The sequence below is a fragment of the Opisthorchis viverrini genome (genome assembly GCF_000715545.1).
Source record: "Opisthorchis viverrini unplaced genomic scaffold opera_v5_2, whole genome shotgun sequence".
In the NCBI taxonomy this organism is placed as follows: Eukaryota; Metazoa; Platyhelminthes; class Trematoda; order Opisthorchiida; family Opisthorchiidae; genus Opisthorchis; species Opisthorchis viverrini.
Window position 1 is genome coordinate 3,027,937 of NW_008751658.1, and position 23,153 is coordinate 3,051,089.

The 23,153-nt window shown below is 45.7% G+C and overlaps 1 protein-coding gene across 1 annotated transcript in view; it reads right to left on the reverse strand.

Annotated features, from left to right (window-relative positions):
• Positions 1–19,157, reverse strand: part of T265_00224 (hypothetical protein) — a gene marked incomplete at both ends in the record, with an annotated part of 27,487 nt that extends 8,330 nt beyond the window's left edge. Inside the window, 7 exons of the mRNA XM_009163932.1 lie at positions 4,230–4,291; positions 4,330–4,376; positions 7,523–7,731; positions 14,807–14,873; positions 14,984–15,906; positions 18,857–19,058; positions 19,113–19,157. Coding sequence (XP_009162196.1) covers positions 4,230–4,291; positions 4,330–4,376; positions 7,523–7,731; positions 14,807–14,873; positions 14,984–15,906; positions 18,857–19,058; positions 19,113–19,157 — 1,555 coding nt within the window. The remainder of the gene's footprint in view (positions 1–4,229; positions 4,292–4,329; positions 4,377–7,522; positions 7,732–14,806; positions 14,874–14,983; positions 15,907–18,856; positions 19,059–19,112) is intronic.
• Positions 19,158–23,153: the final 3,996 nt, after the last annotated feature.

A 23,153-nucleotide genomic window follows, 5' to 3' on the forward strand; every position in this document is an offset into this window, starting at 1 on the left:
TGGCCCCCATTCGCCAATATTCTTCGGTTGTGATCTTTTGGAGGTCCTTCAGTCGCTTCAGGCTCTTGTTGATTTTGTTCGCAAGTTTTTAGTTTGATCAATTCTCCAGACGGCGATACGTGGTAGTGTCGTTGAGCAGAGCTTTTGCTTTATCTACGTAGTGGATTAACACTGTCGTAATGCGAACAATATTAAATAATCGGAATAACTCTGCCTTACAGTTTAGCGTGCGCTTCACACCTGAAAAGTGTACAGTGATGCTTCAAGACTGGTTAGGGTTGAACCCTAGCCTCATGCTTGAGGATGAACCAACTGAGATAGCAGACGAATTTGTTTACGTTGGTGGCTGTATCAGCCCCGGTGACCTCACGAAAAATGATGTATCTGTCAGGACTGGGAAAGCCAGAGCAGCTTTTTTGAACCGGCATCACCTGTGGCGTAGGCGTGACCGTCAAGGTCGGGTTTACATTTCATAGCTGCCTCTAGGCTGGCCAAGAACTCCAGATTGGTGGCATCTTTTGAAGTGAAGTTTAGTCCTTTAACAAGAACATCCTGTTCTTGAGCAGTCAGTCGTTTGCTAGAGAGGTTCTTGATCCACGTCTCGTGTGGTAATGGCGTTCTCAAACAAGTGTCCCTTTCTTCTGTATACAATCCTATTCGTTGTGCAGAGTGGACAGAATCAATCTATCCAACATCAAGCATATTCATGATTACCAGTGCACATGTCTAGCTTGAGTCCACTAAAGGACATTCAGTCCCCCCCCCCAAGGTGAAAAATCACTTTTCCTGTAAATCTGATCTCTTATGGGCGGAAAATTCACCAGACTTGCTGAGTGATCATAGTATGAACCTGAATTGGCGAAATAAGATGGACTGGATAATTAACTACAGAAAGGTACTGTTTTTGATCGGCTGCCAAAACACTGATAGGACATGCCGCTTCGTACAGAAGACCCCTTATTCGAGGTCGACTGGGTTTCTGCCTCCAGTGAATAGCTTAGCACTTCCATTGACCTCTAGCACCAACAGGATGCATTTGAACCCACAGCTGGTCATGACTAGATCACAAACAAGCACTTTGATCTTTGGCCTTCAAAAGTTTCTGTCAAATATGACCCCAGCTAATCTGTCAGAAGTAGGGTTAAGGACAGATTATTTACTAGGTGCGATTGCACGCTGCTGTTTGAATTATCTATCTGGGTATTTACATCTCCGAACGTTTTCCTTCTTATTAGTTGTGTACTGATCATAAACCTCCCTGGGCTTGTGCTATGCACACTGGACCACGGCAGGATGATAGCTTGAAGATAATTTTGGAATTAAAGCAAAAACGGCATTCTATAGGAGAGAGAATAATTAGGAATAGGTAGTACTATGATGACAACCATTCCATCTTAGCAGTGAACCTAATCCTGCACATTCCTCAATTGAATAACCTTTTCCCCGTATTACGGATGCACAATGTCCTATTGCTGATTAGTGGCCTATAATCTATTCAGAGGATGGGGAGTTCGTTTTTCATTGTTTACAAGCCCCATTCTAAGGCTTACGCCTTGCTCCAGCAAATGGAACTCTACCGGATACTCACTCCCCTCTGTATCGAGTGGTGGGTGAGTGCTGATGTGAAATTTCATCCGAATTTCACCTTCTGCAGAACATGCATGTGAAATGCAGTGCTTCAAAATGCGACTGTGTATTACACAGCTAGCCGCATTCAGCAACTACATCAGGGTGTAAAGCTTTCATCTCCCTTTCATTCTTACAATAGCATCTAGGAACAGAGAAGCAACTGTCACACTGTGAGAAGCTGAAGAGAAATAGCGATATGACTGAATGTGGTCAGGTCGAGGGTTCGCAGCGGATCTGTGTGGGTCCATGGAGAAAGGATGAAAAATTGTAACGTGTCTCTGGTTAAAGTGTACCCGTTTACAGAACTGCCTAAAATGCGTCTATTGTGAAGTTGGCGCATCTCACCACTAAAGTACAACGATATACTCACATTCTAGATGAAAGGATGGTGAAATAGTTCTGAACCGAAAAGCAGTACACACTGTTCGCTCTATTGTGACCTCAATGAACAGGACGAATGACACAAAAGAGTGGAACCCGGTGAGAAAACAACACTCTTGATCAGCTAAAATGATGGCGAGATGGCTCAGTAGTTAAAACGCCAATTTACTGACCGGAAGGTCCATGGTTCGAACCTGACTACTACCTCTCGACTTCTCCAGTCTAGGCTTGGGCAACCTGGTAGTGTTCCAGCCCTCGTGCTTCCTTCGGGCGGCATGGCAACTCGGCACCGAAAGGATGTTACAGCCGAATGATTANCTTCTTTTCTGCAGCGGACATAACTCTTCGTTCGATGGCTATACTGAGTTCTTGTAGTAGAGCTGGTCCTATCGTTCTCAAACAAGTGTCCCTTTCTTCTGTATACAATCCTATTCGTTGTGCAGAGTGGACAGAATCAATCTATCCAACATCAAGCATATTCATGATTACCAGTGCACATGTCTAGCTTGAGTCCACTAAAGGACATTCAGTCCCCCCCAAGGTGAAAAATCACTTTTCCTGTAAATCTGATCTCTTATGGGCGGAAAATTCACCAGACTTGCTGAGTGATCATAGTATGAACCTGAATTGGCGAAATAAGATGGACTGGATAATTAACTACAGACAATGACAGAAAGGTACTGTTTTTGATCGGCTGCCAAAACACTGATAGGACATGCCGCTTCGTACAGAAGACCCCTTATTCGAGGTCGACTGGGTTTCTGCCTCCAGTGAATAGCTTAGCACTTCCATTGACCTCTAGCACCAACAGGATGCATTTGAACCCACAGCTGGTCATGACTAGATCACAAACAAGCACTTTGATCTTTGGCCTTCAAAAGTTTCTGTCAAATATGACCCCAGCTAATCTGTCAGAAGTAGGGTTAAGGACAGATTATTTACTAGGTGCGATTGCACGCTGCTGTTTGAATTATCTATCTGGGTATTTACATCTCCGAACGTTTTCCTTCTTATTAGTTGTGTACTGATCATAAACCTCCCTGGGCTTGTGCTATGCACACTGGACCACGGCAGGATGATAGCTTGAAGATAATTTTGGAATTAAAGCAAAAACGGCATTCTATAGGAGAGAGAATAATTAGGAATAGGTAGTACTATGATGACAACCATTCCATCTTAGCAGTGAACCTAATCCTGCACATTCCTCAATTGAATAACCTTTTCCCCGTATTACGGATGCGCAATGTCCTATTGCTGATTAGTGGCCTATAATCTATTCAGAGGATGGGGAGTTCGTTTTTCATTGTTTACAAGCCCCATTCTAAGGCTTACGCCTTGCTCCAGCAAATGGAAGTCTACCGGATACTCACTCCCCTCTGTATCGAGTGGTGGGTGAGTGCTGATGTGAAATTTCATCCGAATTTCACCTTCTGCAGAACATGCATGTGAAATGCAGTGCTTCAAAATGCGACTGTGTATTACACAGCTAGCCGCATTCAGCAACTACATCAGGGTGTAAAGCTTTCATCTCCCTTTCATTCTTACAATAGCATCTAGGAACAGAGAAGCAACTGTCACACTGTGAGAAGCTGAAGAGAAATAGCGATATGACTGAATGTGGTCAGGTCGAGGGTTCGCAGCGGATCTGTGTGGGTCCATGGAGAAAGGATGAAAAATTGTAACGTGTCTCTGGTTAAAGTGTACCCGTTTACAGAACTGCCTAAAATGCGTCTATTGTGAAGTTGGCGCATCTCACCACTAAAGTACAACGATATACTCACATTCTAGATGAAAGGATGGTGAAATAGTTCTGAACCGAAAAGCAGTACACACTGTTCGCTCTATTGTGACCTCAATGAACAGGACGAATGACACAAAAGAGTGGAACCCGGTGAGAAAACAACACTCTTGATCAGCTAAAATGATGGCGAGATGGCTCAGTAGTTAAAACGCCAATTTACTGACCGGAAGGTCCATGGTTCGAACCTGACTACTACCTCTCGACTTCTCCAGTCTAGGCTTGGGCAACCTGGTAGTGTCCCAGCCCTCGTGCTTCCTTCGGGCGGCATGGCAACTCGGCACCGAAAGGATGTTACAGCCGAATGATTAAAAGGATGAGTTATTTGAATTCCCGTACAACTTTTCTGCCGTTCAAATAAGTAAGTGAGGGCGGACAGTAAACTTCGTGGCACCAGACGACACAAGGTCAAGATACTTACTGATATCGGACTCGAAAATTGCAGAATGAGGATCTCGTATGAAGGACTTCTCCAAGTTGAAACTGTGAGAATCCTAAATAGGAGGTTCAAAGAACCTTACCTCCAAGCTTTACTACTGTTCACAAGTCCGGGTAGGTCCACAAAAACCTAAAACAGTAGGGATGGAATGTGGGTGGAGTGGTGGTCGAAAGCAATGTTAAAAGAGCTGATACAGTTACTATCATAATAACACTACTAGACAGACACCTAGAACAGACCATCGAAACAAAACAGCTTGCGTAAATTCGTTCTGATGCGATCGCGCTGATTAGCCCTCGTGCGGATTCATCATCATTGACTGCGTAGGGAGTGGAGTCATCACCATCATCATTAGCAGCAGCTGATGTCACGCCTGCGCCACAGGTGATGCAGGTTCACGAAAGCCGATCTGGCCTTCCCAATCCGGATGGAAATAGCGACTTTCGCGAGACCACCAAGACTGATATAGCCCCAAAGTATAGAAACACCTACCACCTCAATCGACTCATTTGAAAGCAAGAGACTAGGGTTGGAGCCTACTCAGTCTTGCAGTAGCACTACACTTTACAGGTGTGAAGTGCATGCAAAACCATGAGGCAGCATTATTTCAATTATTTAATATTGGTGCATTACGACGGTGTCACATCCAAGAAGACCTATATAGTCTACGTACTCAATATCTGTGAGTGAGCGTCAAGAGAGCACTTCGACCCCACAGGCGTTAGAAGCTGGTAATGAGTCTTCCATGACGGTATCACTGACGAAGTTGAGGAGGAAAGACGAAAGAGGACAGCCTTGCCTAACACCACTTGATGTGGCGAACTCAGGCGAGGGCTTCATGTGGACCTCAACACGTCCACAGGAGTTGGTGTACAGCGCCTTAAGGAAAGTCGAAAATTTATGGGGAAAACCTTTGCTCCGCATAATGCCTGACGGCCCATAAAGGCAAAGGCAGTTTTCAAGTCAAGGAATACTGTCATCGTTGATCGCTGCAAGCAGTGTCGTTGTTCCATAATCTGTCGGAGGGTGAGAATATGATCGATGCACCATCTTACACGACAGAACCCAACTCGGTTTTTACAGATGTCTCCGTTTGTATTGAGTCAACCTTGGAAGAATAAGACCACAGAGCACATTCGATGCCACAGCTACTAGGTTGATGCCAAGGTCGCTTTCACAGAGTGGGAGGGGACCGACGGACCAAGGGTAAACAATACACAGATTTTTTACCTAATAAACTAGATACACATTGAAACCGTTTAGTTCAGGTAGACGACCTTACCAGCCAGGGGAAATCCTTCTATGACTGGGTTATATACTACACCTACTTCCAACTTCATCTCATCAATTGGTCACAAATAGCCCCGCCCTCGTGTAGCAACAATCTAAAGGGGCGTCAAAACATAAAAGCTTCCCCATTCAATATAACTTCTGATTTTGATTACTGATAATCTCATTGCCTAATAAGGGAAACTACATTGGCTTCAGTGCTCTTTTTAATAAATTTTTGTACTGTTAATGAAGCACGCTACAGCGGACACCACAAGCGACGTCAACATCACTTTTGATGAACTCTATTAACCCCCAAGTTCAGCTAGTTCTCTTTCCACTGTATGCATCCGAAAGATCAAAGCTATATGCTCCACACAGAACTTACAGACACATTTGAAAACCTTACCCTTGTAACTTGAGTCAAACTTCACCACAATAGATTACCAGTGGTCAAATAAGGAATAAAGTATCTGATTTAACAATTCCCCAATAATACAACCGACTGAAAAGCGTCGCCCACAACGCTAGATGTTTCATGGAACACATCAGAGTGAAGATATAACCAAACCTATCAAAAGGACTAACCATCTCTGTTCGGGTACTTTCATAAATGACAAAGTTCGGTCACCAGATGTTGAGCAGGGAGATCTTGCCTCAGAATCTTATGTCGTTCAAGAAATTCAGCAGAAATGGTGCTGAGCAGCTAGGTTCGACCGTTGAGGTAAACAGACGTTAGTATCGATGAACATGAGATTAGAGTTTCGAAGAGCACTGTGTACCAGTTCTATCTGTTCTAGGAAAAATCAGGAGTATGCATTTCAATTGTCCGAACTAGTCCTTGAAGTCAAAACACTCCGATGAAAGTTGAACACTATTAGGCGACTAGTAATGCGACTTACGTTGCACCTACAGATGAACGAGCACAACTCGTTCTCATTCAAGCAGAACTATACTGCAGCACGCTAGTGCTGATCTGCTTTTCACCACCGTTGTTGGGTACACTGTAGTTCGAGAGTTTGACTCTTCACTTAATGACTGAGGAGTTGAGACTTCCTTAGGATTTATGGGGCCTATAGTGATGGTGATTATCAGCAAGGATAAAATACTTGTATGGCTTCCTTTAGCAGAGTTACACGAGATGAACTGCAACTTCAGAATTACCGTGAAAAGCTATCTGGCATGGTTATAATAGTTAACTTCCGCGAACCATTAAATGTCAGTTTCAACTGAACGATAATGTAGTCGTGTCACGCAGATCTGTTTCGGCTGGCCAGCTCGTGATGACTCACAATTAGTAGATTCCACAAACTCCTTCGGTGGTTTGACTCCTGGTTTAGGTACCACAATACGACTACAGTTAAAAACACGATCCCTAAAGGTTAGTTTGCAGAGTCAAAGACATCTTACGTCCTGACGTCGGCTTCTTTCAAACTCAACACTAATGTTGCGAGGTGGCCTATGGGCAAATCTGAAAAACAAACCAACGACAACTACGTTGTGTTTCTAAACACTGCATAGAAGAGATAGAAACTGAAATTGTGGAGTAGGGATGTTTTTTTATAAGTCACTTTTAAAATAAGTGTGCTATGGATGAGTAGCTGAAGCATATATAGTCTATAAACCGGATCAGTTGGTCTGCAAACGGGTGGAATGTAATCAGGGTAGTATGGGGCCTGAAGACCACTACGCGCACCGAATGGCTTGATTAGAAATTTTGAAATAAAGAACCTAGCAGGCTAGGTCAGACTGAGCGTTATGGTGAAGGACAAGTGGGTAGGTGCAGCATCGAAAACATGGCATTTTCAGACAAAAAAGCATGACGATGCACAATGATAGTGAGGGACTGCAAGTACACAGAAACCGAGCATTCAACATCAATTGAAGATACAAAAGTTGAAGTACTGAAAACCTCTCAGATTTGAACCCTCTGCCTTCCCTCAGACGTAAAACTGTTGTCAAGCTCCTGTAGCAAGGGAAAGGTGAAATAACAAAAGTGGACTCACCACTTGCACATTGTCTTGCATCAGGGAGGCCATTTGCTTCGATCTGGTTGTATGTGCTTTGCCAGCAACAGCACACACGCGCCACTTGACGAGCATATTGACAAGACTCGATTTCCCTGCATTCGGGCAGCCGATGACGGCAACCTTGAGAACACGGGCATCTGGAGGAGTTTTCGGCTGTTGGAGTAGTAGTTTTTGGAAGTATTCCGCTTCAAATAGAAAGGAATTCCGCCACATGTCACAAACACCAAAGAGACTGGTTTGAACAGAAGTAGGTAAGGAACAAAAATGCAAAGCTTAATCAATTTCCAAACGTCGTGTGTGGAGATTCACAGCAGCGATGTTGGTCAGCATACACCTTACATCTGCACAGCAGGCCACTCGAGTGCTACCTGGATATTGCGTGTATGGACTGTTGGCTGCAACCATGTTAATAAGGGAACACAGATAAGGCCTTAAGAAAGCCTTTGACTTGTATATTTGGTGACCCATCAGAAAGAGCGATGACATTTATAATCGTATTACCAATCGGATATCCGTTGGCAGGTAACAATCCGCCCCCATCCAACCTCGACCATCGTCGCGCTGGCTGTGGTACCAAGCGTAATGGGTTGTTTGGGTAGAGGCTCAGAAAATAGCTATTCTTCCGGCGCGCAGACATCAACGTAGCCAAACATGATTCTCGCTTGGAACAGACATCTGCTATTCAACAGGCGGGCGCTATTGTCTTTTCGCTCGAGAAGGAAACGGATAACAAAGGACGGGCCTAAGGTTTGATCCAAACCGGGTATGTTACTTACCATGGCCGGGTTAAGTAACTACGGTCAAAAGGTAGTGATGCTAATAAAGAAAATCTTAAGAATATGGTCAGCCTAAGGCCGGGCTTTCATATTTCCATCAAATTTGTGGTAAATACCCATAATAAGTCCTCTTTTGCGGATAGACCGCAAGCGATCACACCTTTCCAAGTGGCCAGTGGTCGTAGGTTGGAACGTCTGAGAATTGATGGATCAAGCTGACGAAAAGAGCATTTTTCCTGACTAGTTGTAAGAGAAAACAGAAGCATCATTATACTCATCAATGACAGCAACAACAGATGAGAACCATGATGCTTCATTCCCACACAACCATGTTTGTTTGAATAAATTATGCACTTTACGGTTGCATGTGGGTTGGAATACTGCCAGAGCGCCCAAACCTAGACTGGAGGGCGATTAGGGTCCCTAAAGAAACCATTGGCTCGAAAACCTAAACGCAAGGCGGCAGTGGTTGGCCTAGGACCATCAGGGCAGCCTACACTTTCAAGAAGCGAGCCACCTTCCAACTTCAACCTGGAGGAACAGAAAACTGCGTTCGTCAAACCTCTACCCACTGACCAAACAGGTATGAGAGGATCTGTGAGGGTCACACAGTACCACTGAATGGATTATACAGGCGCACAGTGACACCGCGGTAACGCGCAGTCTACTCGTGACAAATAACACGTGATGGTGCATGGTAAAATATGGCTTGCCGATCAAGGAAGTGTTCACGAGGCTATTTCCGGATGCACCATTACTAACTACCCTGTCCAAATGAAAAGCACGAAGCACTTTCTGCATTTTTGCCCATCCGAGAAACAAGGCTAGGAAGTAAAGACTCGAAACAAAATGAGTCCATAACTCAAGAGCACACGGGACGAATGGCGAAACAAAGCGATCAGATAGAAAACTTCGCTGCTCAGTGGTAACAAATAATTTCACGGTTGTTTGGAAGCCACGCATGAGACAAGCATCAAATCGACTCGAATTCTCCAGTACTGACATGGGACTGAAGCAGAAATCACGAACAGAAATAAATTACGGCACAAACACTTTAACTTTTGAACCGACTGACAGACATCAGTTGCAATGCAGCCGATAGACAACCTCAAAGAGAGGAAATTACGCCTGGAACTTACTGAGGCTACGGACGATATACGACGAGCTAAAGCGCATTTCTGGAACGGCAAGAAAAGCTTACAACAAAAACTCTTTAAGTGGAGGGGGCGAGATGGCTCAGTGGTTAGAGCACGAATTTAGTGACCGGAAGGTCCGTGGTTCGAACCCAACCTCCGCCTCTCGACTTCTCCTGTCTAGGCTTGGGGAACCTGGCAGTATCCCAGCCCTCGTGGTTCATTCTAGTGGCATGACAGTCTGGCACCGAAAGTGTGGTGGTATAGCTGAACGATGCATGCTTCAAGTAGAGTGGCGCAAACTTTGAGAGACTCGCCCCATTAATGGATCAGCATCACTCGGTAGGAAAAAGAAGTAATACTAAGACTCAAATAAACTTTACCGTCGTCATTCCGTGAAGGAGGAAGTTAAGCTTCATCTGACAACTACAGAAGCATCAGTCTGCTGGGGTGCGCCGACAAGCTCTTGGCACGATAGCTACTCAGCTGTCGGCCAGCTGAAACGATCGAGGCACACAGGTCCGAAGAGCAACGTAGTTTTGGCGCTGGTCACAGCATAATGCATTGGATAACTGTAACAAAACAGCTTCAAGAAAAATCCTACCAACATCTCCAGCGTCTGCATGAACCTTTCATTGACCTCAAAGGCTTTCGGCTCTGCCAATCCAAATTTTTTCCCAAATGCAGTTGGCCGAAGTCTATGTGACGGAATGGGAGCAAGTGGATCGAATCCAAGTGGTTTTAAAGTCCCGACTGACGCAAAGCAAGATACACGCTTTTCCCGCTTCCCCTCAGTCTGTATCTGACGCCACCTTGAAAGCGGCTTTAGGGAACGACGACGCTGGCACGCCGATCGAATGTCGACTTCGTTAAAGTTTGTTCAGTAGTAAACGTTTTGGTGCGAGGAGTGTGATTGAACATACTAAGGTCCGCATCCTCATGCTTGTAGACGACTGTCCACTGTTTGTAAATATTTATGAGTTGCAACGCCTAGCTGAGAAGTTTACGACTGCTGCTACTTGGCCCGTACGTAAACTTGGAGCATTTCGGTATGCACCTAATTACGCCGCATGGAGTATTCAGTAGACAATCGAGCATCAGGACTAGAATAGAGTTTGTGGACTATTGTGCAAATTTCTGACACCTCAAAAGCACACGATCTGTTGATGGCAACTTCGGACCACATGTTACCAACGCTGGTGTGCACTTTGGTACACTCGAAAAATGAACTTTAAGGAATTGAAGCCTGCAACTAGAGACCACGCCGTACGTCTACACTGTGTTCCTATCTGTCCTCTTGCGTGTTCAACTAGATACTTAACGGACAAAAACGTTTACACATGGTAACTTTGGTTCAAGGTCTGGAAGCCACCACCGAGGACCTCGTGAAAATAGAAGCAGACGGACAGGAGGGCCTGGAGGAACACTTACATTATCCGGAGTTTGTATAATCAACGGTAGATAATTTCGAGCCAGAGTTGAGGTGTGCATGTTCACTGGTAAACTTGGAGCATTTCGGTATGCACCTAATTACGCCGCATGGAGTATTCAGTAGACAATCGAGCATCAGGACTAGAATAGAGTTTGTGGACTATTGTGCAAATTTCTGACACCTCAAAAGCACACGATCTGTTGATGGCAACTTCGGACCACATGTTACCAACGCTGGTGTGCACTTTGGTACACTCGAAAAATGAACTTTAAGGAATTGAAGCCTGCAACTAGAGACCACGCCGTACGTCTACACTGTGTTCCTATCTGTCCTCTTGCGTGTTCAACTAGATACTTAACGGACAAAAACGTTTACACATGGTAACTTTGGTTCAAGGTCTGGAAGCCACCACCGAGGACCTCGTGAAAATAGAAGCAGACGGACAGGAGGGCCTGGAGGAACACTTACATTATCCGGAGTTTGTATAATCAACGGTAGATAATTTCGAGCCAGAGTTGAGGTGTGCATGTTCACTGAAGAGGCAGGCAAAACAAGTTGGATACGCGACAGTGCGCTTGCCTGAGCTCGTCTCATTAAGCTGATTCGCTGTCAGCGGACGCACGGCGATCCGTCGGCGGACGAAGTAAGTCTACCGGCTCTACGTTAGTTTTGTGAGGCTACCAGACATTTAAGCCTTCAACGATACTAGTCACTATGACCACTGGTGTACAGAAAAAAAACCACTTACTGACTAGCACAAGTTAATGAGTGGTGTAGGGAGCCAGGTCACCATTCACTTACACTGTGAGTTTCAACTCGGTTTGAAAATTATGGGACATCAACAGGACATGCTGATGACTATAACCGTTTTACGTTGCTCATCAGTTCAGGTCCCTGTTTCTGCTACTGACAACTTACACCTACAACGTATGTAGTTCAATGTCGCATTGTGTTCTATTCGGTTCATTACGTAATACTGGTCCTTAATTGCTTCACGCACGTGACCACAAACGAAGGGCTTTGACGTTCCGAACATTCCAGGTTTCTAAGCCTGCAGGGTACTGGAAACGACTTTTAGTGATCACCACCATACAGACCACACCAAGTATTGGCCAGAAACCTCGTGTGGCTCGTGTGCTCAAGCTCCGGGTATAGGTTGCTGGGTTATTTTCATGTTTTCGTTGTAGTGGTCCATCCATATAAATTTGATTGTACGCGCATTTCATACAGTTGTCTGCAACTGATCCGACTTAATACCATGAACATGTCAAAGCGTAAGGCCTGCAGTGGTTAGAAGCGACAATTAGATAGCTTTTTGTGCACCCTGGGTGTCTTGTGAATGGTACGGGCCACCAGGCGACGTCGCAAATACTCTATGGATCTCAGCTGTCCAGTTAACTCCACCTGGCTTGAAAACTAATAACTATCGGATGACTAGATCAATGGCTTGGAAAAGACGCTCCCCAGTCCACGCTGCGGTATTATTTTCCCAGGTTTACACTGGGCAAGAGACGTGGAACAGGTTGCGTATGCAACTCAGCACACCCTGCATGCAGCAGAGGTCATTAAATTCGTTCAATGTGACAAACAAATTAGGAAACGAACGCTTACCAACAGTATATATGTACTTAAAAATTAAAAAAAATGTAGCATGTGCTGCTGCGGCTGGAAGAGCTTTCAAAATGCGTGAGATTTGCCAAGAGGTTCTATAGTACTAATAGTAGTAGTATTAATAATAGGGGGTTCAGTTGTAACTCCTTTCTGGTACCAGGCTACCATGCCACCCGAGAGAAACGAGAGGACCAAGATACTGTCCGGTTGCTTAAGCCGACAAAAGCATTCCAGACACTGAGGTTGGGTTCGAAACACGAGCCCTACGTCCAGTAAGTTCACGCCTTAACCACTGAGCTCAAGCAGCCATTTGCCATAGAAGGGTGATGTAAGTACAATTAGTGCCCCCTAAAAGGAAATTTTACAATTAGTGAGGATAGTATAGAACTTCAGCAAAGAGGCCACACAAAACTAAGCCAGCCTGTGCTGAACAGCCATGGAGCAGTGTCCAGTTGTCTCACGGTTTCAGAGAAACTCAGGCAGCTGTACCTCATGAGGGAAGGGCGATAAGAGTTCACATCCTCTGAAACAAATGGCGGACATTCTAACTTTACATAACGGTAGGGATGTTGACCACATAATTAGTGTCATATGGTGGATATCAAAACCTGTTCTCATCAGCGTTTGCCTTTTGTCACTGTCGCTTGGATCCTCGAATGAATAGTTCTCACATGACAGGCTCCTTTAACTCCAAGAAGTGTTTCCCCATATGAGTAGAAATCTATATTATGTAGGCAGAGGGTAAGTTAGCGTCGATTTTAGAGTTTGCCAAACAAATATAAACACCAACAAGCACTACACGGCCACTACTCAGTTATTGTACAGTTATTGTACACTTCCTGAAAACTATATGTGAAATACAATTGTACAATTAGAATGGAGCTAAAGGCACAAAATGAACGGTCAAAGGATGGAAGCGAAGTAATTCAAAGATTGCAGTGCTACATACCATTTGTTGCAGGAACGGTAGCCATGGGATAGGGGCAGCCGGAGCTTGTTTTAGCCAGAGAATTAAGGTATCGTCCAAGAAGTATAGACGAATTTCGATAGCCAATCGAAGCAGCAGTTTTTGGAAACCAATCAAAAGAGTGGCTAACTCGTTGAAGGGAACACAACTTCCAGTAAAGTAATGACATGGTGGAGTTAAATCCGACAGATGACTGAAATAGGCACCGCAATCAACACAGTGTTACGTTCACTTAACTTAGCACCGTGGATTGTGAATGGTACAGGCAATAGCAGAGTGAGTCCTGAAACACAGAGGAAAACGAGAATGGAAAGTGATGGAGGAAAATAAGAAATAAAAAACGGACAAAATAAACACCCGAAATAGTCAACACAAATCGTATCAGCCGTAAAACAAACAACCAAAATTCGAATAGTTACAGTGTTTCAGTAGATTGCAATCAACAGCAAGCGAGTGGTACTCGTGCGAGGTTACCATTGTACAAGGGCAGGGCTGCAAAGGAACAAAAACTGAAATTCCTTCAAAAGTTTACCCGCAGTAGCCATAATTATGCCGTAAACACAACAGGATCATACCCAATCCAGTGTTGCTCACTTTGCCCTTGACAAACAAGCTGATGTGGGTATCAGCGATAGGCAAAGCTACCTGGTCAGGCTCCTAATACAACTGACAAAGCGTGATTTCTTCGACCACATCAATCAGCTGACCTACTAGCATGGGATTCGAGGCCTCACCCACACTTTATAGCCACTGGCGTGCCACGCACACCAACTCGAGCGACACCGTCAAGTCATTTAATGTGGCCTACGGCACGGAAGTGCATACCAGTAACAAACGGGCAGTGTAAACATTGGAAGCCAGCATTGATCAGAAGCAATGAATGTGAGGAAACTCAGTTAAAACGTTCTCATCGGAAAGAATCTTAAAGTAAGGAGCTTTGGCAGAGAAACAAATGTAAATGGTGTTCTTGTAGCTAGAGTTCCTATTGCCTCCGACGTTCGGATTGTCTCTCAATGGACCACAGGTGGTCAAGGTAAACATCAATCTCGCTTATGACGATTGCAGCGTATATCCTTCACTTGGCGAATCAGTGGAGATAGATCTCTGCAAAACCCACCATGTGCTTTAAAGCTAGGGCCCGACAAAAACTAATACGTAAAAAGGAAATTTCGCATCACACCATAGCAAAAAGATGACAGTCGACCGGAAGCAACCCGCCGATAAACAACGAGTGCCTGTACTGCGAGTAATCACGCTAAAAATTGGTCTGAAGGTCAAGTGGTACTATCCTCCTATTCCTCTTCCTCCTCATCATCATTGTCGGTCGTAAGAACCGCGTACTTGTCGTACAGCGGTTGTAGCTGCCATAGTTTTGTTCACCAATGATTTGGGGAGGCGGTATAGGTAGCTGCGAATTGGAGGTGCGAGTTGATAAACTGGTCCGTAAGTACAGCAGTCAGTGGACTGCTAAGTGGGGGAGTTGGGAAGGGGGCTATGAAGCTGATAGCTTGGATATACGAGCGCCATTGAAAGCGCGACTGGACCATGTCTGACAATGTATCGGGACCCCCATCCAAGAAGACGACAATGACCGGCGAAGTTGAGTTTGCTGGTAATAGCTCCTATACTTCGCTGCCTAGTCAGTGTTTGACCAGCTCTCTTCCACCCTTCACGTGGTTGTGCGAAAAGAGCCCTTCGAGGAAGTCGGTCGACTGGCATACGCAACACGTGGCCAAGCCAGCGCAACCTATACAGTGTGATCAGTTCATCTATCGAGGGTGAGTTCTTTCTCCCGAATACCATTCGACGTACTTCAGAATTGCTGATCCGGTGTTCCCACCAGACTCGGAGAAGGCTCCGCAGACATCGATGGTCAAACACTGAAAGTTTTTCGACGTCGTCGGAGCGCAGCAGCCAGGCTTCTGATCCGTGTACTAATATGAAGCGCACCGCAGCATTGTAAACTCGATCCTTGGCAGAAAGGCCGATGTCACGCCTACACCACAGGTGACACAAGTCCCTAAAAGCTTCTTTGGCCTTCCCAATCCGGATGGGAATACCATCTTTCGCGAGACCACCGGGACTGACACAGCTGCACATGTAAACAAACTTGTCTACTACCTCAATCGATTTATCCGCAAGAATGAGGCTAGGGTTCGAGCCCACCCAGTCTTGCAGTAGCACTTTATACTTTGCAGGTGTGAAGCGCATGCCGAACCGCGAGGCGGAATTATTTAGATTGTTTAATATTGGTTGAATTACCACGGGATCAGATCCAAGAAGAACTATGTCATCTTTGGTTTTAAAAGTATTTCGACCGCATTGGATAATGCGTCGGCGGTCACGGTCGACCATTGAGTGAGTGCGGTTTTCGGGGCTGACCTTTCCTAACCCGTTCTTCCTCGAAAGGCAGCATCGCTGCTTCCATAAATATGGACATGCTGATTGCCTTGAGGAAAAACCTTACTGCCTTCACACTCCTGTCGCAGAGGACAGTACGACTTTACCCCCAGACCGCATTGTAGCACGATTAGTCAAAGTACGGAGTCTCGCTGCTTCCCTTTGGCCTTCCTGATATGTTTGCATCTTGGGAGTATGAAGTGTAGTGTTTTGTTTAGGCAATCAGCGTGCCCATATTTATGAAAGCAGATATGCTGCCTATCCCCGAAAGGGTTATAAAGGGCTACTTCTAACAACCTCACCTTCGATCACCCAGTGACTGTCAGCGCATCACTTGCAAAATAAAGGATTCTAGTATTGTTCAGAAGGTACCCACTTGCGCAGCCCCATTAGAAAATGATGTCTCACTCCCGCCCTCCCCGTTTGTCAGGCCAGCCCACTACAGCCAATCAGGTCAAACTACTGACCAGCACCGAATATTTATGTGTGGCAATACCGCTTTCCTCCTTGGGACGGAGGACTAGAAAAGTCGACCCTAAAAAAAGCATCTTCCAATCGTCCGTGACCACCAGAGAATGGCCCAACTCCGTCGGGATAACAAAAGCCCACGAGGTGCTCGGTGAGGTTACAAAGGCGCCTGCCATCCGCAATTGCATTAGGAGTGAAATTTTCATGTCAAATATCCTGTACCCTTGGATTAAGCAAGTCCAGTGCAGCCAAGCGGGTCAGCGTATCGAATTACTGCCTCTGGACAGGGTCCTACAAGTAAACCCTATCAGCCACTGTGTTTTGGGTCACACTTGAGTTGAAGGCCTTAGTTAGGGTCTTGGAACAGAACCCTACATTAACCCACTGCCTGCAAGTCAGACTTTTGACTCAATGACACAAGAAGGGGCACCTCAACCGAACGCTTCTCTTCGGCCTATGCGATCAGGGATTATCGTTCGCACTTGCAACTCTTTGTTCGCCGGCCCTCACCAGAAAACCTTATCCACCCACGGAATTATGAAATGAGATCAACTTATCTGCCATTGCCCCTTAACAGTGGCCTCTATGTACACCTTCGTCCAGAAAATGGATAAAAGTAATCCCTTGTTGGACCCCAAAGATCTCATCTACGTTGAATTCTCTGAGGCTGCACTCTCGGCCAAATTGGGCAGCAGGTATCCTTCGTATATATGCAGTGTCTCCAAAACACGCATACAAGATCGCATTTTTGTCACGATCCTCTAGGCACTAAAGGCGGGCCCAGATGTTCTACATTCCGCTGTTCTGATATCTTGTGATCCCGACGCAATGGCTAGTTGATGTGATTGCTGCACTCAGCTATAAGGCTGAGAGCGACCTATTGGACTGGGTCCCAGTAAACAATCGTCTTTGCAACCTACGGTCATCTGGTTTACTTCATACCAACGTACGTCGTTGCGGTAAGCGGTGTTTATTTATCAAACGCCAGCATCAGCATAAGCCCCGACAGACTGCAGTTCTGAATCTGAGGAAGACGAGTTCTACTGAAATGTCGCGAGCTCTTCCACCGGTAAGAAGAACGGATAGCCATCTTAAAGGGCGATATGAATGCCAAAGTTGGACTAAGCTCGGAGGAAGCAGTAAGGTGGCATTTAGAGTGGGTGCTCAGCGTACGGGCAATGAGAAGGCACTGTTTCCATTGTGCTGATTACCGCCTGTTCCTGGCCTTCTAAAAAACACTCAGATCGAGTGACTAGGAGTCCACCAACTGCAACCCAAAAATGGAATCAGTTCAATGATTTGTCCACCAGTAACCGATAGAGGGCCTCAGTTAAAGACTATTGTTCCTTTTGGGGTTTGACGCCTAACTCCGAACACGCAACTGTGCGGGCCCGGTTTTCACTTCTGTCGTCGTCATGCGTGCCGAAGCAGAGCAACTCCATCTATGAACTTTGACAAGTTTCAAGAGTATATGGCTGATCTGGCTAGAAATTTACTGGAAACGATTAGTCAGGTGCTCTCAGCGTTTGAAACTCTATTTGATTCCAGATGAATTTATTATACGCACTGTCTTCGTTCAGTGGTGTCGCTAGGTTCTCCAGGTCTTGAACTTGTGAGTTCATCCGAGCAACTATCCTAGAGAAGAGAAGTCGAAATGCAGAGGTCGGGTTCGAACCACGGAACTTCCGGTCAGTAAATTCACACTCTAACCACTAAGCCATCTGAGTAGGCATTAGATCTTATTGCTGCTTGAAAAACCACGCCCATAACTAGAGACTATGGCGGCGCACTCATATCCCTCAAACGCCGTATAGTAAAGAGAGCGTAGGATGACAGAGAACACTGGTGATTTGCGAAAGTCCGGGGGACGAAGGCTTCCGCTGCAGGCGAGAACCAAGTCATATTTCAGCTGAATCGACCAACTGCTTAAAGAGAGGTATCAGGAAAATAACCCTCGAAAAATGGAATGGCGATTAACACGTAAAACCGTCGTCTCAAACGATGAGCTGAACACTCGTTGAGCACAATCCCAAGGGGAATCCAACGGACCTGAATAGAACATTGACATTACCTCACCGTCAGTATTATAAATCCAGCGTGAGACATCATTTCTCCAAGGCGGCAAGAAATTTAACCCAGATGTTCTGCATCCCCTAGTTCACAAAAAAGTGAAGCCCAGAAGTCCAAAGACCATGCTGCGGATGGTTTGGTACCAAAGCAATACCAGCCCCAAAACAGTTTGAAAACGTCCTACAAAATCTAGTGTACCGTCAGCCTAATGGTCGTCGCACCCAAAGTGCACCCTGGCATTATTTTGCGCACGTTGTCTCTGCTTAAATACATGAGACCTCGCCGCAGAAATAAACCAACTGCGTTCTCCTTGAGGAACAGGAACGTGGAACCCACGAGTGATTCAACAGTGGTATCTGAGGTCTACAGAGAGCACTATGCAGGTTTATATTCAGCCCCAGCGTCTTCATTACATTAAATCTTGTCAAAGCGGAACTATGTACATCCTCTGACCGGCTTGGTATTCACGGTAGAGGACGTTCGTCAACTCTTGTACAAGATTAGCCCGTTCTGCGCGATGGGGCCTGACGAAGTTCATCCAAGGATATTGAAGGAAACGTCGTTCACACTGGCAAAACATTTCTGCCTGATGTCTCCTCACTCGCTCGACGAAGACCACCCTTCCTGTGCTGGGAAGGAAGCGACTGTCACCAATCTACAAAGCCAGTGACGGATTATCACCCGATAGAGACAGGCTTATTAGTCTCACTAGCGTGCCGTGCAAGGTGATGGGACGCATTCTGAAGCGAGCCATCCTAGATCACCTTATTTCTAACTTGATATTTCCAGTTTTACACATATTTCTCCCAACTCATTCTTCTGCGACGAACATGCTCGTATTTCTGGACAGCTTAACTCAAGCTAAGGGTGAGAGACTCATATTCGATGCAATATTTTTCGACTTCTCAAAAGCATTCGATCATCCCACATGCCCCGCTGTTCCACATACTCGAATCTTACGGGATTAGAGGGAAAATTCCACACTGAATCAAGGCATTTCTATCAGACAGAACACTCCGGGCTCGACCTACTCTTTTCCTGCGCCGGTCTCTATTGGAGACCCTCAAGGCTCCATTTTTGGATGATTGATGTATCCGATATGTCTTAACGACCTTCCAGGTGTTCTTGCAAGTCCATGTCTACTTTTTATGGACGACTTGAAATCCTGGAGTTCTAATGCCAGTGCCATCCAAACGGATGTAGACGCTGCAAAGCAGTGGTCGTTGGACCGACACCCTCCTCTGAATGACGAAAAGCGCGTCCATATGTCATTCGGAGGAGACTCAGCGAACGCCTATGTCGTGAATGGTGAGAATGAACCAGACGACATCAATGGTGAGAATGGACCAGAAGACATCATGGGGATGGACAACAAAAAGATTTGGACATCTGGCTCTCTTCAAACGTCCTTTTCACCGCATCGTGAAAAAACAGCCTAAAAGGCATTCGCTGTTCTACGGATGATTCGGCGCACCTCCGCCCGTATTGATCACAAGGACTTCCAAAAACTCTATGGGGCTTACGCCAGACCGCTTCGTGAATATGCCAACCAAGTTGTCTACTCAGGCCGATTCATCGGTGAATCTCACGTTAATTAACAGGGAAGACAAACTTCTGAGAGCCAAACTTGGTTTCACCATGGATGATAGTCCATCAACCATACCTTTGCGTTGAGTCAGGTCACAAGAGAACTACTTTCAAAGGTCCTACTAACAGGAATGAGCCACTCCAAATGACCGAACGTCATGTAGATTGCGGTGTACCGCAAACCGGTTGCCGAGCCAGAGAAGGCATATTCACGGATTCACGGATTGATACACAGGATCGAGGCTTTTGCCCAAGTTTCCCGGGTCGGTTTTGTTCGTCGGTCAGTGGCTGTCGTTCAACTGAAAGGCACAAGTGAAAAAAGGGTGTAGCACTGCTCTTTATGTTCTCAGCGCGGGGCAGTATGCTTGCCAGCGCGAGGATTCGCATAAATAAATGTCTAACAGTGCTTTAAACTGGGTTCTAGAAGGACCGTGGACAACCGTCGGAGGAAGTGCATTCCACGCAACTTCTACCCGAAATGAGAAAAAATTTTGTCTAATGGATGTGTGTGCTCTGAGCCTGAAAATTTTCTTACTATGCCCCCGCCGGGTGTTTGCTGGGTCAACGGTAAAAAACCTGTTTGCCAAGCTTTGTGCAAATAGGGCGTAAGTAAGAATTAGGTCCCCTCGGAGGCGACGGTACTCCAGGGGAAAGAGATCAAGCGTCGCGAGACGCGTTTCGTAGTCCACGGACTTGAGGCCGGCAACCATTCTCGTGGCGGCCCGCTGGACACGCTCAATGAGGGTAACGTCTTTCGTACGTCCTGAGTAGACAACTTGGTTGGCGTACTCCAGGAGCGGTCTGACGTAGGCCCCATAGAGTATTTGGAAGTCCATGCGAGTAATACGGGAGAAGGTACGTCGGATCATCCGTAAAACGGCGAATGCCTTTTGGGCCGATTTCTCATGGTGTAGTGCGAAGGACAAGTTTGAGGAGACCCAGATGCCTAAATCTTTTTTGGCATCTATCCTCATGATGTTTTCTGGTCCCTTTTCACCATGTATAACAAAGGCATTCGCTGAATCCCCTCCAAACGACGCACTTTTCTTCAGTCAGAGGAAGGTGCCAGTCCAACGACCACTGTTTGGCAGCGTCTACATCCATTTGGACGCACATATGCTGATTGGTCGGAATGAAAATCAATCAGGATCGAGCAAATATGGGTGTGGGTGATCCTCACTTACGAAGATTCTGGCATGGACTTGCGGAAGATTCTCTAATGACCGTATAAAGACATTTCTTGTGCTTTTTTATCCCCATGAATCCAAAAGGAGTTGTCCTGAGTCACCGTTTCTTTTGATATAAAATAGCGGAATAGGAAACCGAGGACCGACTTTGGAGTTCTGCAATACACAACACCTATGTTTCAGTGTGTTGTGAACAGGGTTGATGCTTTCATCCAAATTTCAAAGGGTCGAATTCATTCTTCTCGTTCAGTGGCTTCCGTTCATCTGAAAGGAAGAAGCGAACAAAGGGTGTAGCACTACTCTTTAAGTTCTCAGTGCGTGGCCTTAAGCTTACCAGCTCGAGAACTCACATAAGAAAAGCTAAAAGTGCTTTAAACTTGGCACTGGGTGCAGCATGAACAACCATCGAAGGAAAGTTATTCTGCTCACCAAATACCTGAAATTGGAAAAATCGCCACTCAAGTCTTCGCTTTCTGGGCGAGAAAATAATTTGCCAAGACTCACCTCGCATTAGTTGGGTCATTCGATTGTAACAAACTTTAGAGGTGTTTTGCGGCCTAAAATGTCCTTTCCAAATTTATATCTGTGCTGAAGAAGCTCTTCTGGAAATTCTGTGGGTGCATATGGGCAAGCTTTCGCCAGAGTTCGCCACATCTTGTGGTAGAATGCAAGGCTGGTCAGTCGCACCATTCCTCTTCATCTTTTTTACTGCTGCGCAGCTTGTGGTTCATTCCCCTGCCTTCAAAGCCCCGGGGTCGAAACGTCCAGAAAGTGTGCACAAAGACACTGGGCATTTAGGTAATCTTGATGACCCTGTCAACTGGTTCAGTATGCGCTGCACACTTACACAATGTACGGTGATCTCACAAGAGTGGGTGGATCAGTCCGAAGCCTTATGCTTGCGAAAAACTCAGCCGACGTGAGAGATAGATCGTTTAAAGGGAAAACTACGAGTTCCAGTGGACTGGTTGAAGGCGAGACAGCCTATAATATCAAGAGGTCCAGAGCATTGTTTCCCAAACTCTGACACCTATACCATGAACCTAAGGACAGTTTGCCCGTCAAGGGTAGGGTATGCACTGCAGTAGTTCCAACCGTATTTCAGTATTTCAACCATACTGACAACTCTTCAAGAGGAGGACATAAGAAAGCTGTCAGTGTTGTCCAACTGTGCATCGGAAGCATTGTTTGGGCCTGGTAAAAACATTTAAGTCACACTGGATGATCTTAAAAGAAGAGGCCTCTCCCGCGGTGTTATGTTATGGGGGTAAGGGTATGTGTTTAACAGTCTGTGGAGTTCTTGCATTAAATCTACCGCTATTTGCAAGCAGCTTCGAAGTTATCCGTATTAACTGCAATCGCACCCAAAACTTGCTTATGTATCCCGCCCTCTATATTCGTTCGTTGAGCCCTTATCGGTTGGAATTATGGTAACAGGATACTTGGCGCTGACAAACCTAGGAAGCAATAACACCTCATCAAATGAAGCATCACATTTTCAAGCAATCTGCAAGCAAAGAGTTCCCCATATGAAAAGGCATGGCAGACAGCGTCACGTAGCCAACACTACCGCAAGTTAAGAGACCTAGCGGATCAACGGGAATATTAAATAAATGCCATCTGATGATGGCCTCACGTGGCCCTGCAGCTTGAGTTCACAGAAGACCGAAGTGCTGCCCTATTGTGCTTTTCCTCAACGAACATACCGTTTTCACTGGCAAATATGCACCGAACTTATCAAAAGTAGTTCAATAGACTCCCTTAGCCCGTCTATCTACCTTAATCCATTTGAAGGGAAAATATAATGATTCGGGAATTTCGGCCCCAGATAGCTGGAAATAGACTCAGTCATGCACACAAGAATTTTCACACATTTAAGGAGCAGTAATTTCATCTAGATTCATCGTGCCTAGTCTTTTTCCGTTAAATGGGCCGCTACCAGCACACTAGGCTTTGGCCTGTAGTAAATCCTTAAT